At 44.6% G+C, this 16,274-nt stretch overlaps 1 protein-coding gene across 5 annotated transcripts in view; it reads right to left on the minus strand.

The window, feature by feature from the left end:
• St7 (suppression of tumorigenicity 7) overlaps positions 1-16,274 on the minus strand; it is a 246,813-nt gene that overhangs the window by 102,647 nt on the left and 127,892 nt on the right. For all 5 annotated transcript variants that reach the window (XM_028871758.2, XM_028871757.2, XM_028871759.2 and 2 more), the window contains exon 3: positions 706-865. In XM_028871758.2, the coding sequence (XP_028727591.1) occupies positions 706-865 (160 nt within the window). The remainder of the gene's footprint in view (positions 1-705; positions 866-16,274) is intronic.

Raw genomic sequence — 16,274 nt, forward strand, 5'->3', positions numbered from 1 at the left:
TAATTGCTTTCAAAGGCGTGGCAGACAGTTGTGTGTAATACACTATGGATGCTACAAAGAAACAATCCCCCAGTCACAATGCCATTTGATAAGTGTCCCTAAAGGTAAAATTAGCAAAGATCCAAGAATTAGAGACAGTCTGTATGTCTATTAGAAAAGGCATTTGATTTTGGCAGTGACAGATGGGCAAGCACAGGAACAAAGGGAACATTGGTAGGTCAGGTCCTAAGAAGCAGGGAAGTACAGGCAGTGACAAGTGAACTGTGGCAGAGGCAGAGTTTGGTGAGAGGGGGGACACGCAGCTTGTGCTGTGCTGAGCAACCTAGAATGTGGCGTCAGCATCACTGGAACAGGAGAAGTAGGGCCTTTAAAACAGACAAGCCGTGAAATCCGATCTAGTTAGACTCGACATTCAGCAACCACTGCGGAAGAAAATGTGCTCCATGAGTACTCTCTATGCTATTCTATATGCTGCACCTACTGTATGCCTCAAGCTAATGCTATTAACACTTGTTACGTTAGAGGTAGTGGAGCAGAAGTGAACAGCACACACATTCCCTGTCCCCAGGGTACTTGCATACCAGTTCTCTGATACAACTGCCTTAAGTCCCTTGAAATTTGACGTATTTTTTCTCTGAAACTTAATCTTTTAAAAGAGTTTTTCTGTGTTAATTTCACAAAAATTTTGTAAGAGACATTCCATACCTGAGACACTCTGCCTGTTGGAATCTGAGTCCCCATTACTGGAATTAGAATTATTGGAAGAGTTGTTGTCAACCCCTCCCAGAAGGGGGCGCAAGTGGCTTACTGAGACTTGTTCAATGAAAGACGTTCCATACTTGCGAAAATACCACCATTCAAATATCTAGAACAGAAAAATAATGTGTTTATGACCTCGGTTTGCATTTGTAACTTCAAGACACATTCCCTTAATATATGTTTACTATTTCTGTACACCTTTCAAATATATTTGATTCAGTCTAATAGATTTGAATAATTAACACCAATAATAGTTAAAAATTAACTAAAAATTAGTTAAAAATGGTTGTTCGCTGATGAAGAGTTGTTTTCAAAAAGGATATATAACTACAATGGCAGATAAAGGAATATTGTTTAGGTGTATTCCAAATTATTTTCCACTAAGTAAATATAATATTCAAATAACAAAATCATCTTAGCTAAAAGACAGCTCTAGAAATGCATACAGATACAACAGTTTTCCCAAAATATACCTTATAAAATGTTTTAGTTCTTGACATTTTGTATTTTTATAAAATGATACCCACCATAAAAAAAAAACTTTTAAAAAATGTTTTAATTGTAAAAATAAGACTTCTTTTGAGAAATGTTGGTTTTAGCAAACAAATGAACACGGGGAAGTGAGACCTAGTGGCATGCTGCTTGAGAGATGGAGGCAAGACTATCACGTGAACCCAGTGTCGAAGGTCAGCCTGAGTAACATAGTGACACCTGGTCTCCCCCCAACCCCACCACCCCCACCCCGGGTTTTTTTGAGACCGGGTTTATCTGTGTAGTTTTGGTGCCTGTCCTGGATCTTCCTCTGTAGCCCAGGCTGGCCTCAAACACACAGAGATCCACCTGCCTCTGCCTCTGCCTCCCGAGTGCTGGGATTAAAGGCGTGTGCCACCACTGCCCGGCCTGTGACACTTGGTCTTAAAAAAGGTAGTCATTTCATGCATGGATGGCACTCAGTCCCCTTTCTGCTAAGGGCTACACAACAAGCATTTGCTGTATATCATAAAGTTTCTTGGTCCAAACCCTTCCTGATTGTTAAGTATGTTGAATTCCAAAGGAGGAGAGAAATAGCTGTCCTTAAAAGACAAACCAGTCCTGCCTATATGGCTAACTGAAGTCAGAACTTCCTGTGCACAGAAAAATCAAGTGCTCTTCCCATCTCTACCTCCAGCTATTCCATGTTGCTCTCTCCATCCTTTTCTCCCTACCCTGTCCAACCACAGTTTATTCTTCCCCAGTCATATATCACTCAATAGAAGAAATTTTAGAATAGCTACTAGCTGGGTGGTGGTGCTGACACACACCTTTAATCCCAGCACTCAGGAGGCAGAGGCAGGCAGATCTCTGAGTTTGAGCCTAGCCTCGTCTAGACAGTAAGTTCCAGGACAGCGAGGGCTCCATTGAGAAACTCTGTGGGATGGGGGACTGAATAAAAGAATAGCTACTAGCCAAATGTAGTGGCCCAGGCCTTAATCGCAGCACTCAGGAGGCCAAGGTAAATGGGTCATAAGTTCCAGAGCAGTGAGACTCTGACTCAAACAAGCAAAAGGCCAGGTAGGTTGACTCACACTTATAATCTCAGCAATAAATACAGAGGCTAATGCAAGAGGACTGTCATGAGTTCCAGGACAGCTTGGCTACAGAAATCAAAATAAAACAATGCCCCCCCCCCAAAAAAAAACCAGAATAACTACATGCCTGAGTCTCAAAGGATAGCTGTGCTATTCTTTATAATATGCAATGTACAATTAACATAGAATTAAATATACATATATCCTTGTTTATTTCATTAAAAAAGTTTCATTATCTGCTCTAGAATGGGCATTGGGCTATTATTTAAAAACTGGTGTTTTCTCATTTATGTTCTACTGGATGCAAACAACAGGAAGGGCATCTATAAATACCGAAAGGCAAGTACCAGCCAAACCTAATGCTCCCAGCCATATATGGGATACTCTGATTTAGTTACAGGAGTTACTTCTCACACTACAATGTTTAAGGAGAAGACAGTTTGAACGTTACGTGGATATGGGACTAATTTGTGTACAGGAGGAAGAAAGTTCAAGAATAGTAAATGTTGGGAGCACAAAGGTCCTTGTGACCACAAATCTCCAGAGAAACAGGAATATTAAGCATGCATGATTTCCTCTTGCTGTGGGATGATGCTTTTGTACACTGGTTTAATAAAATGCTCATTGGCCAGTAGCCAGGCAGGAAGTATAGGTGAGATAAGCAGACAAGGAGAATTCTGGGAAGAGGAAGGCTGAGTCAGGAGATGCCAGCCCACCATCCAGGGAACAGCATGTAATGGCACACAGGTAAAGCCATGGAACACATGGCGACGTAGAGATTTACAGAAATGGGCTGAGTTTAAGTGCAAGAGCTAGTCAATAGTAAGCCTGAGGTAATGGCCAAGCAGTTTTAATTACTATAAGCCTCTGTGTTTACTTGGGTCTGAGCGGCTGTGGACCAGGTGGGACACAGGAAAACTCTCAGCTATATCCTCTCAACATAAAGGATATAAAACCTGTTTTTCCACCCAGAAAGCTTAGAATTTGAAGTGATTAACACCCTGGTGATCTGCATTCTCTGAAGGACTAGGCCATATCAAGCTCCAACAACTAGGACCTGAGTTGGATAGTAAAGTCTAAATAACCCTTACCTTATCTATGTAGCCAGGGGCTCCCCCAAGCTCCCACAACCTGGACCTGAGGTGGATAGTAAAGTCTAAATAACCCTTACATTATCTATGTAGCCAGGGGCTCCCCAAGCTCCCACAACCTGGACCTGAGGTGGATAGTAAAGTCTAAATAACCCTTACATTATCTATGTAGCCAGGGGTTCCCCCAAGCTCCCACAACCAGTACTGGAGGTGACTAGCAGCCCAAATGACCACTACAATATCTACATGACTGAGACCACATCAGATCCTTCCCTAGACCCTCATACTAATACAGGTAGCCTATTTCTAGAACACATCTTCTTGGAAGAAATGACATGAACCCTGAGTTGAGTTTCAATGTAATTACACTTCTTTGTGCAGCAGGGATTATATTACACCAGGAAATTTTCCCCCAAATTGTACTGTGTATAAATATGCTGGCACTAAATGGCCAGGCAGCAGACTCTCCAGAAGTTTGATGTGGCCTGATGAAGTCAAGCTAAACAGAGATTTCATTCTCACCTCTTCACAAATCTTGTTGCCAGCTGTGAGCCTTCAGGGGCCCCCACAGGTAAACATACAGATTATAGTTCCATAAGGACGTCTGTAGCTCCAAGTAACTTATGTGATTTATCTGGATACCAGTACCTCCAACCATAAAGTGGAAATCATATTTATCTCCAAGAGTCCCCGGTTTTCATACCACTTCAGGGTCTGGTCCACAGTTACTTCTCACAAGTGCCAACACAGTTATGACTTACTATGTAAGTGGCTTGTCCCCCATACCCAAGGACGGAACCCCTGTGAGTCCTGCAGAGCAGGGGGCCCTTTTTTTAATGGCAAGTTCCTCCAAAACAAAACATTTCTTCCTAGAGGGAAGATGGTTAAGAGATAGGATGTTCTAAAGGGAGGTAAAACATCCCATCCTTCAGGCAAGCTCACTGAAACTTGGCAAGTAAATGACTCGGGAGCTTCAGGGAGCTTGAATTGACTCACTTTACCAGGCCCCTCATGCCTCATGCTTATATAAGCAGCAGTGATGCTGAGAGACAGTCAGACCAGCCGAGCGGCCTCGAAAGGACACTTGTCAGTCTGTCAAACTGCCTGCAAGTTGTGCAGTGTGCTTCAGGTGTCCAGCTTTTGTGAGCCATAAGCCATGCTGAGCTGAGTTCTTGGTGATAGGAGTCATCCCTGCTCCTGTAAGGAACCTCTCACCTAAGTAACCCCAAAGGTTCTTAGTTCTGCAAGTTTGACTTAGTCGTGTCCTTATTGGTCTGGCATTGCGTCCGTGTCTGGGGCGGGCAGATGTTTTTTGACAGTCCCCAAGAACAGTGTCTGCATACTACTCCACAGCTGAGGTTAGGGCAACATCTTCTCTGGCACTAGATGTTAACAGAAAGCATTGTGGCAAGGTAGTCTACAAAGCTCCCAAGAGGCCTGCCTCAACTACAAGAGGATGAAGGTTCCGAAGACCCCCTTATCATTGGTCACAGGACTGGCAGTGGTTCCCAATCAGCAGCAATGACGTTTTTGCTCTGCTTCCCGCTGCGTTATGCTATGGGAACACCTACTGTGCCACATCTCATCACACAGCATCAAGTATTCCTCCCTACCCATGAGTGATATCCCAGGGTTACAACAATCATGTCCCTGCACTGAAGTCCATGCCACAGACCCACAGTGCCCCTGACATGCCAGTATCTGTCGCATACACAAAACCTTGAGATTTCAAATTCCTTAGTTCCTCTAGCAGAATCATAGACCAACACTAAAGTGGACCTTACAAAACTATGTAGGGAATCCACTTACAGAGGAGGAACAAAGACTGTTCATCAAGACGAGTGACCTGACCTGAATTGCAAAGCTAATGAAATTGTTGCTTAGCCTGGAGGCCCAGCTCTCTGCCACTCTCTTTCTAAACCTCTTTATTAAACAAAGTAAAAAAATAAACAACAATGCTTCATTTAAACCAGAACTGACACACACACAGTCCTTCACTTCCCTCCAAGTGTCCTCTGACAGTCTCCCTATGCTTTCCTAGTTATAAAACCAATTCAGAAGCAGTCTATCAAATGTGACCAGATAATTCAGCCCAAGAGGAAAATGACTCCAACTGACTGAACATTTGCATTAGAACACAAGACGGCCCTTCTCTCCAGACCTTCCTACCTCGTTAATGCAGAACTCGTTAATGCAGTAGACAGGTGAGGAGAGGTTACTCATGAAGTTGTTTGGGGGCAGGGAGCTGTGTCTTCCCAGACTCATCATTCATCAGCACTACTGCCCCATCTGTGTAGAGGAGACACTAGTATAAAGAATGGCCCCTGTCCTTACAGTGTGTATCAGAAGCAAAGGAAGAAAGGAAGGACTCGCAGCTATCCCAAACTTCAAACCAAGCCCTTTCATTTGAGGTAGCCACGTATTCCAAAACTCATCAGACTTGGAGGGAGCACTTTGCAATATTTTTAAAGTGCTGAGCAGATCCAAATGGGCAGATGGTATTATTTAAGGCATACATATTTGGTGTCACTTTGAATACATTCCCCTGGTGCATACCTACAGTGTAAACAGTAGAGCACTCAAACAAATTTAGATTTTAAAATAGTTCTTAGACGTGCTAGTTTAGTAGCCCTAGAATACTGAGAGGGAGGGGTGGCCTCTTGCCTACTAAATAACTTAGAATTTAAAATGTAGAATTATGCACTTCTTAGCTTTAAAACCTCAGTTCTCCTACCCTTTCTCCCATGCATGCATCATCCCTAGAGTAATACAGATTAAATAGGATGGGAACTCAAAACATCAGTGGGTGGTCGGCATTGAGGAAGCCAACAATGACCCTGTCTAGTTTAAGGGCAAAGCCACTCCTAACTAGAGAGCCAGGATCGGTGACCTCGGCTGGTTACCTGGATTCTCTGGGGCATTTTCTAGTGTGCATAGTCAAGTCAGGAGCACCCAGTCAGCATGGGAAGGGGAAAGATGATGCAGTGATTAGAATGCTGATGGAGAGCTGGTAATGATGGGCAAGGGAATTAACTGCATGCAATCTAAGGAAACAGCAGAACCATAAAGGTCTGGGGATGAGGGGTTGTTGGAGGTTTTTGTTTGTCACACACTTTTGAAAGGGAAGAGAAACCATGAAAATAGACAACCTGAAGATGCCAAAGCAGAAATGACCAAGTGGCATGATGCCAAGATCCCAGGACACATAGCCCCCCTCCCTCAGAAGGCAGCTTCCTGTGCATGCACATTCACGAAAGTGCTGGGATGGGGGTGAGAGATGTGTGTTGCTGGAGAATTTCTCTCCAGCTCCCGCCAGTCCCGGAGCCCACTTATAAAATAAACACACAGACTCTTACATTACTTAAACTGCTTGGCCATTAGCTCAGGCCTATCATTGTCTAGCTCTTACTCTTATATTCAGCCCATTTCTATTAATCTTTACTTTGCCACGTGGCTCGTGCTTTACGGGTACTTTACATCTTCCTTGTCCTGGCAGTGGCTCCAGGTGGTCCCTCTTTCCTTCCTCCTTCCTCAATTCTCCTCTCTCCTTGTCCCACCTATACTTCCTGCCTGGTCACTGGCCAATCAGTGCTTTATTTATATAAAGCGATATCCACAGCAGATGTGTGTGTGCGTATGTGTGTGGGGTGTATGTGCATGTGTGTGTGTGCACGTTGCATGCCTGTGCATGTGGGTGCACTCACCCATGTGTATACACATTAGTCTCTTTAATTAGCAGAAGAAGGTCATCTGAGCATATGAGATAAAGCAAGGCAACTGGCAAGCACTGCCAGGACAGCCACAACTATCTCCACTCTCCTTTAGTGTATTCTTTTCCTTCAGACCCACCGACCCTTTCCAAGTCCCTCTCACAACTCAAGACTGGTGGTAACTGAAGAGAAAAAGGGATAGAAGGACTGGAGGGAGGAAAGGAGAGGAAGGGAGGAAAGAGGGAGAGAGGGAAGGAGGAGTAGGAGGGAGGAAGGAGAAGAAAAAGAGCACAGCTCTCTCTGTGTATGCTGTGTTTATAAATACTGTACAGCTACTGTGTGGGGCAGGCCTCCTGCTTCCTAGTGCTCAGCCAATCCCTCATTAGCCACCTGTTTCTCTAAACAGCTGTGGCAGCTCTGTGTGGAACTGACACTCAGGCTCCCACCGCATTCCTGGGCACCTGCTGCAAAGACTAAAAAAGGCAGGAAGATGAGGCGCTCTTCAAGGTCAAAGCCCACCTACGTGCATATATACTCACTGGGTAGGATTTTCTACTGTAGCATTCTGTAATGTGGCCTGGAGCTGTGGATCGCTCTCTTGACGCTGAAGAGTGGGTCATGGAGATCACTAAGAATGGGGAGAATGTGGCTTGTGTCATTGGTCCCAAGCCCTGAAGCTCATGCTGTGATTGTACCTGTCCCCTAAGACTACAGATTGCAATTGAGGACACCCTCAGAATCCAAAGGAAGCTCCCCAGATCATTCTGATGGAGCTAATTCATGTACTCGCTGTATTACCCGTACAGTCAACTGCTAGCCATGGAGTTCAGGGCACAGAGAAGCATATAAAAATACAAATATGGGAGCTGAAGAGATGGCTTAGTGGTTAAGAGCATTTACCACTCTTACAAAGGACCAGGTGTGGTTCCCAGCACCCACATGGTGGCTCACACCCATCTGTAACAACAATTCCACAGAATTCAGCTCCTTCTGGCTTCTGCAGGCACCAGGCACATACATAGTACAACACAGATACATAAATTCTGGCAACATACTCACATACACAAGAAAATCATAAAACAATTTCCAGTTTAGAAAGGAAGAGGACAATGAATGATTACAGAATAAAATACGGCAAGTTGTGTTAAGTGTTGGTCTGTGTTCTAAACTGGCCACGTCTGACCTACTATTCATGGCCAAATAGGAAAAGAAAAAACTGTCTCTTCCTTAAAGCACTGTAGTCTTCCACTTTACCACAGGCCTCCTTTAGAGGCCATATTTGTCTTCTCCGTTCCGCCACTCATCTATTTCCTATCCACTTGGTCCATTTCTGTGAGTCTGTGAAAATGAAAACTAGCGATTTTCGTACCTGCTGGTAGCCGCCTTCCCAGGCAGCACTATAGGGAGTCAGAACGACAGGGCAAAACAATGGAGAGTGAATGTGGCGGCATGGGCTGGGGAGAGAGGCCCCCCACTGCCTGAGGCAGGTGGGGAGCTGGCCCTGAGGCCATAGGACTGGAAGAACTGTCCCTGCCCACCACCAGCTGCAGCACTCTGGAGAACAGGCCCTGCACCTCACCTGAGCAGCATGATAGAGCCAAACCCACTGGCAGAGGTGTGGTGAGCCAGGCCTGAAGTTGTGAGCATGGGAGAGCTGTCCCATCACTCAGCTGTCATGTAGTGGCACAGGCAGGAGCAGATGCCCTCCCCTCACCCCCCAAACCCCCATCAATGCCTGAGGAGGTGGGAGAGCTGGCCTTGAGGTCATAGCAGTTGTCCTTACCCCTTATCAGCCACAGCACTCGGGAGAGCGGCCCCCGTACCACACCTGGGCAGCACAGTAGAGCTGGCCCTGAAGGTGCAGGTGTGAGAGAACTGACCCTGAGGACATCAAAGCAGGAGAACTGGCCCCACGCCTTGCTCATTGCTGCAAGGGAGTGAACTAGCCAGGGGAATGCAGGAGAGCTCACCCTGGTGATTAGGACAAGGCAAAGCTGGTTGACTTACCAACCCTGCAAATACCCAGGCCCAGAACCAGGTTAAGAGTTGACCCACCCCAATATCCACCCCATCTGTGATTTGCCGGAGCATGGGAAAGGACTGGTCCTGTAGACCTAAAGCTGACCCATGACTCAGGGCAACAGCAGGATAACCAAGAGGGGTTCCGGGGAGAACCTAGCATTGACAGTGTAGCAGAAACCACAGGCCTTGAACCAGACCAATGCCTCTTTATAATGAACACTTGCATGGAAAGACACACGGACAAAAGGGTTTTTTGTGTGACTCACGGTGTCACATTACAATTTCAATGAAGAGACTGATCTTTTTTCTTTTTTTCCTCTCAAATTTTATTTTATTTTGGGGGCAGTTTGCCAGGGCAGAGGGAAGATATGAAGGGACAGAGAAATGAATGGGATGGAGATGCATGATGTGAAAGACACAAAGAGTAAAGAAAAAGAAAGTTTTAAAAAATGGACAGTGAAATCCTAGTGGTCACCCCACGCACACTCGGCAAGCAGGGCTGAGCAACTGGATGTCTAGGTCAGTGCTGGTTTGCACTGGATGCGTCTGGGTGTTCTGGCTCTAGCCCTGCCGTTTCATGGTGTGCTATCTTACCAACCTGTGCTTCAATGCCCATTGGAAAAGAATTGTTTGTATCTATCTTCTTATCTATTGCTAGTTTGTTTATCTTCTTCAGTTTTTCTCTAATTGTTAATCCAGTCAAATGCTCTTGTTCACAGATCCTGACTAGTACACACACACACACACACACACACACACACACACACACACACACACACACTTTGCCTGGGCCTTGGGCTCCCTCAGAAGATCATTAATTTTTTTTTTTTTCTCAGAAGGATGTTTATCCCATTCATGAGGATTTTAACCTCAGGAATCAATTACTGCCAACAGCCATACATCTTTTTTTTTAATTTAATTTTTTTCATTTTTCTTTATTAAGAAATTTTCTACTCACTCCACATACCACCCACAGATCCCACCTCCTCCCTCCCCCACCCACCCCCAACCCTCCCTCTCAAGCCACTCCACATCCCCACATTCCCCCAAATCAAGGTCTCCCATGGGGAGTCAGCAGAGCCCAGCATACTGAGCCTAGGCAAGTCCAAGTCCCTCCCCACTGCACCAAAGCTGTGCAAGGTGCCACACCACTGGCACTGGATTCCCAGAAGCCTGCCCATGCACCAGGGATAGATCCTGATCCCCCTGTCTGGGTGCCCCCCAAACAGTTCGAGCCAAACAACCATCGTCAGTATCCAGAGGGCCTAGTCCAGTCCCGTGGGGGCTCCACAGTCACCAGTCTATAGTTCATGGGCTTCCACCAGTGTGGCCAATCATCTCTGCATGTCTTTCTATCATGATCTTGACGTCTCCCGCCTGCAGAATCCCTCCTTTCTCTCATCGATTGGATTCCTGGAGCTCAGCCTGGTGCCTATCCATGGATCTCTGCATCTGCCTCCATCAATCACTGGACAAAGGCTCTATGATAACAATTAGGGTATTCACTAGACCGGTCACCAGAGTAGACTGGTCCAGGCACCCTCTAGACCACTGCCAACACTCCCAGGTGGGGTCATCCTTGAGAGCCTCCCCAGCATCCTGCCTCTTCCTATTCTCATGATGTCCTCATCTATCATGGTATCTTCCTCCCTGCCCTCCCACTCTGCCCCTGTTCCAGCTTGACCCTCCCATGTCCCTATGTTCTCATGCCCCACTCCTCACCCTCTGCCACCCCCCACACACCCAGTCCACTCATGTAGATCTCATCTACTTCTCCTTCGCTGGGCCATCCATGTGTCCCTCCGAGGGTCTTTCCCTGTTAGCTAGCCTCTCTGGAGCTGTGGGTTGCAGTCTGGCCATCCCTTCCCTCACATCTGGTATCCACTTATGAGTGAGTACATACTATGTTTGTCCTTCTGAATCTGGGTTACCTCACTCAGTATGATATTTTCTAGTTCCATCCATTTGCCTGAAAATTTCATGATATCATTTTTTACTGCTGAATAGTACTCCATTGTGTATATATGCCACATTTTCTTTATCCGTTCTTCAGTTGAGGGGCATCTAGGTTGTTTCCAGGTTCTGGCTATTACAAATAATGCTGCTATGAACATAGTTGAGCATGTGTCCTTGTGGTAAGATTGAGCATTCCTTGGGTATATGCCCAAGAGTGGTATAGCTGGGTCTTGAGGAAGACTTATTCCCAATTTTCTGAGAAACTACCATACTGATTTCCAGAGTGGCTGTACAAGTTTGCACTCCCACCAACAGTATATGAGTGTTTCCCCTTGCTCCACATCCTCTCCAACATAAACTGTCTTCAGTGTTTTTTATCCTAGCCATTCTGAGAAGTATAAGATGGTATCTCAGAGTCGTTTTGGAAAACCATTAATTTTTATGGTAACCCAAAACATCATAAGTTGATATGGCTAAACAGACCTCATCTTCCTTTCATTGTGTGCAGGCTACCCAGCAATCTGGACCCCACAACCTCTTTCATTCTGTATATTAGAACTGAGAGATAGGTTGCTTAATTCCTGACACAACCTGGCATCTATGTGCTACTCTATAGATTTAAAAACCCTTCTATCAAGTGTTTCCAAGTCTTTTTCTTTTCACCTTGAGCTCTAAAACTGTCATCATTTGATCTATATGAATAACAGGTCATGTTCTTTAGATGAAGAGTTGAAAGGAGACAGAACAACTACCTTGTTTTGTCACTGTGAACATGGATAAAAGAGGACATAGCCAGATCAGAATTTGAACCTTACCATTTATCTGCCCTGTAACCTTGGGCCAAATTACTTCATCTCTGGGTCTATTTATATTCAGCCGTATGAACATAGGTGGCACGCACCACTCTGAATTTTAATGAATACTAAATGAAACAATGCACGCAAGGTGCTTATTCAGTACCTGGTCCAGGACGACCTCAACTACTGGTTTGTTTGTTCATTTGCCTGTGTTTTTTCTAACTGATTGAAAAGAAATTTTAATTAAAATATGATTACATCGTTTCTTTCCTCCCCTCTTCTCCCCCCAATCACTCTCATACCCATCTTGCTCCCTCTCAAAATTCATAGTCTTTTTTATTTAGTTCTTATCACACACACAAACATAAATCTATAAATACAATCTGTTCAGTCTGGTTAGCATTATATGTATGTATATGATTTCAGGGCTAACCAGTTAGTATTTGATAACCAATTAAGGAGCTCATTCCTAAGAAATACGATTTCTCCACGTCTAGCTTTCCTTAGTTCCCTAAAATTCTTGCGTTTAGGGGTGGGGATTCCTTTCACCCCCTCATCAAAGAAACTTCTCTTTGAAGTAGAAAGGAGACCATTACAGGAAACCATAACTGATCAAAATACAGAGAACAACCCGTCATGGGGAGGCTAGCCCCAGTTGATACCTTTGCAACACCCGAGGTTCAGGGAGCATCATGGAAGAGGGATCAGAAAGATTGCAAAAGCCATAGAACCAGGGAATCAGCTGTGAGATTGTATCTCTAGAAATGACAGGGATGCTTCATCCATGATACCTCAACAATGTGGCTTCAAAACGAGACCTGAACAAGGACACCAATAGACATGGTTTGTTTCTTGCGACTGAATTCTTCCCAGCGCCATCCCTTCTGCCACATTCCAAAAGGACGTTTCTTTTACATCCACCCATGAACCGATATTTTTAATTTACTATTCTCATTTTCTCCGTTCCTTAGGCCAACTTTCAAAAGTATGCCTTACATGCTTTGTACACCTTTCCATATAATATATATGCATGTTATATATACTTCAATAAAGGTGCAGGGGCACATCTATACACAAGTTAATAGGGATGCAATGATCCATGTATAAATTTCAATATTATAAACAGCAATTTCTCTACCATCAATTTGAGAAAATTAAGGTGATTAGTTTCTCTACGTGCCCAACGTTCTATTTTCAAAGCCAAAAAACAAAACCCCACTGTTTGCTCCTTTGAAATGAGCATTGCCTGAAGGTGCTGCTTATGCAGACTGGGCAGGCCTTGACAGTAGATCCAGAGCTGGCAGGGTTAGAGTGTGAGGAAAGGTGCCTTTCCTGTGGCAGAAGCCAGTCTATGGGGGGAAACTCATGCCAGGCAGGCAAAGAGGCTCCATGACGTCAAGTAGGAACAGGCTGCGTGCATGGGTGGCCACAGGAACGTCAGAGAAGAGCAAGAGACAGGTAACTTGGCAAATTCACTGCCCATCTCAACTAGTGAAGAAAAACTACCAGATATGTCCAGTTAAATACGTATCTATTTTTAAAGAAATTAAAGTAAAGGCAGCTTTTGACAAATTATTTTTTTTTTTAATTTCTATGTATTGATTTTTTCTTCACAGGGAAAATAGAAGGCTTTTGTTTTAACCTGTCTTTTTAAACATCAAATGACACAGTGATTTCTGACTCTAGCACAGGAGTCTTACGGTTCTCAGACAGCCAGTTTCCCAGGAGCAGCCCTGGACTCTTGAGTGTGTGGCAGGCACCCAGACCATCGCTGGGGAAAGCAGCTAGCTAACTGTCTCCCTGATGCCTGGCAGCAAAGTGCTCAGCATTCCATGCACAGCCATTTTGCAAAGCATCTAACTTTTTGCTCCTCCTGGAAATGCACTCAGAAAAAAAAAGCAGCAGCAAGCATAGAAATCTAACCCTAAACTCATTTTAAAGCCTCACAAAGTGTAGTCCCTGGGGACAATGTGATAGACACCACTGTCAATCATCTCAGATGCAGGAACCTGGGGTCACCAATAGCTATTACTACACACTACAGCTGTGCCCTCAGAAAAGGCCAGTATTTTTAGAAAGGCCATTCACATCCTTCCTACATGACAAGGTTAGTCTGTTCTGGACATTTCATCAATCCAGAACAGTTTCGGCTTCTGCCCAGCAGTAGCCATGCAGTTTCAGCAGCTGCATGCCAAACACAGGAGAAAGCGTGGCCAGCCCAGATCTGCGAAGGCAGCTGAGAGGCCCCGGAAATCCCTTTACTGGTGGGTTCTTCAGCCATCCCTGAGTTAGAGGACTCACAACCCTTGAGCTGACTAACCAGAATGAAAGGAAATACCCTCTGCTGTGGCAACTAATTTACAGCCTGTAAACCCTCAGCGAGACACTACCAGAATGAAACCCAGAACTACCTTTGTACGGCAGGCTAACGGCAGCTGGCACTTAGTGAACAGCGGTGAAGTGAGGGAGGAAAGACAGACGCCCGCGTGAGACCGTCCGGCCCGCTCCTGTTCTGCCCTTAAGCTGTGGAGCCCAACAGCAGGTTACTGATTTGCCTGGTTTGAAGTACAAAACAAGAGCTGCAGCAATTGTGCTGCTAAGCAGAGGAAATGAGTGGCCGGAGTCAGTGCCAGACGCAGCGAGCATCATCGACGAGCAGGCTCGGATCTCACAGGAGCCTTCTGAGACCAGGAATGTGTGGACAAAACCGACTTTCCTCAGTCCAGCAAATGGCTGGATTCGGTGTAAATCATATCCCCTTCCTCAAAGTTTGCCTTTCCTATTTGTTTAATCAAAAATATTTCAAGGCTATATCATAAAGAAAATATTAAAAATTTATTCTTTAAAGTGTAAATGGCCAGGCGGAGGTGGCACAAGCCTTTAATCCTAGCACTCAGGAGACAGAGGCAGGCAGATCTACCTATGAGTTTGAAGCCAGCTGGTCTACAGAGCAAGTTCCAGAACAGCCAGGGCTACACAGAGAAACCCTGTCTCAAAGAAAACAAAAAATAAATAAATTATAAAATAAGATGTAAAGGGTAACGATCAGATATTTAAAATACCTGTCCCCTCTTACTGCACAGTATACACTGTGTGTATTATAAAATATCTTTTCAGAATGTACTTAACAGGAATTTATCAAGCAAAAGAAAGCATTTTCCATGTCTACAGTCTCCTTATTCAGCAGACAAATACCACAATGGGAACTTGAAAATGTAGGTTGGAAGCCTGACTACTTTGCCACAAAGTAATTGCATGAGGTGAATCCCAAGAGCTTCTTTTCTTTCCTTGAGAAGTCTCAAATTTCCCACCTGAAAAATAAAGGCTTGGATATAACGACTTGGAGTCCTAGCAAGTCCACACTGCTGGCCTTGTAGTCCTCCTCCTCAATCATTAGGAGGCTGGCCATGACTCCCTTTTTGTTACTTTCCAGTATTGCCCATGACTTGTCTTCTCCTGACTACTGAACAGCTCCTGGCAGGCTAATACAATCTCCTACCCAGCCCTAAGTACCAAGCATGCACCCCCTAATGAAAAACCTTCTCCTTCACTGAGAAAAGAGAAGCTTTTGAAGTGATTCATTCTCACATTTCTGTTATTTAGCTGATTTTCCCCATGAGGTTTCCTAGCAATGCAGTTTCTGCTGGCTTTGTTCAACCTAGTCATAAGTCCCTAACTTGGAGAACATTTAGAGATCATTAGAGATCAAAACATTTTTCTCCTTTATTCCCTGCCCTAATCAGATTCCAAATATTTTCATTTATTTTATTCTCTTTTTGTTGATGTTGTGTTCAGAACATCAGTTCAGTTAAATTCCTGCAGTTGGTGATCTCTCACTACCGTGGTTTCCAGATGATCAGGTTTCATGCTCTATTAAAATCCTCAGTTCTCCAATCACCTCACCAAGGCTGAAGATGAATGTGGCATTGCTACAATTTCTCTGCAGAGTTTCCGAAAATAACACCATACATAATCACTATTATTTCACAAGAGAATTTTAACATTAAAAACCAGGAGGAAGCCAATGGTAGAATAAAATACAGTGTCTGGGTAGAATAATTAATAACCAACCTCATGGCTTTCTAACAACTCTCCATAGCAGTGCCCTGACTTTTTTCTCAGCTTTCCTGAACGAAGCTGAGATGTCAGAGATGCATGTGTGGGCCATGAATGCTTAAGAGGCCAGGACTACAAACTACAACACCTCCCTTTTATAGATGAGTTTTAGGACTTGTCCCCCTGCCTCGAGCTGGCCCAGATCTAGGCTTTCTACACAGATTTCTATCTTGGGGTGGCTCCTGCTGATTTTCTTCATCCTAACTCCATGAAACCAACTTTGCACACTTCACTAACCCATGTGATACGGACATA

Source organism: Peromyscus leucopus, chromosome 3 (genome assembly GCF_004664715.2).
Source record: "Peromyscus leucopus breed LL Stock chromosome 3, UCI_PerLeu_2.1, whole genome shotgun sequence".
NCBI lineage: Eukaryota > Metazoa > Chordata > Mammalia > Rodentia > Cricetidae > Peromyscus > Peromyscus leucopus.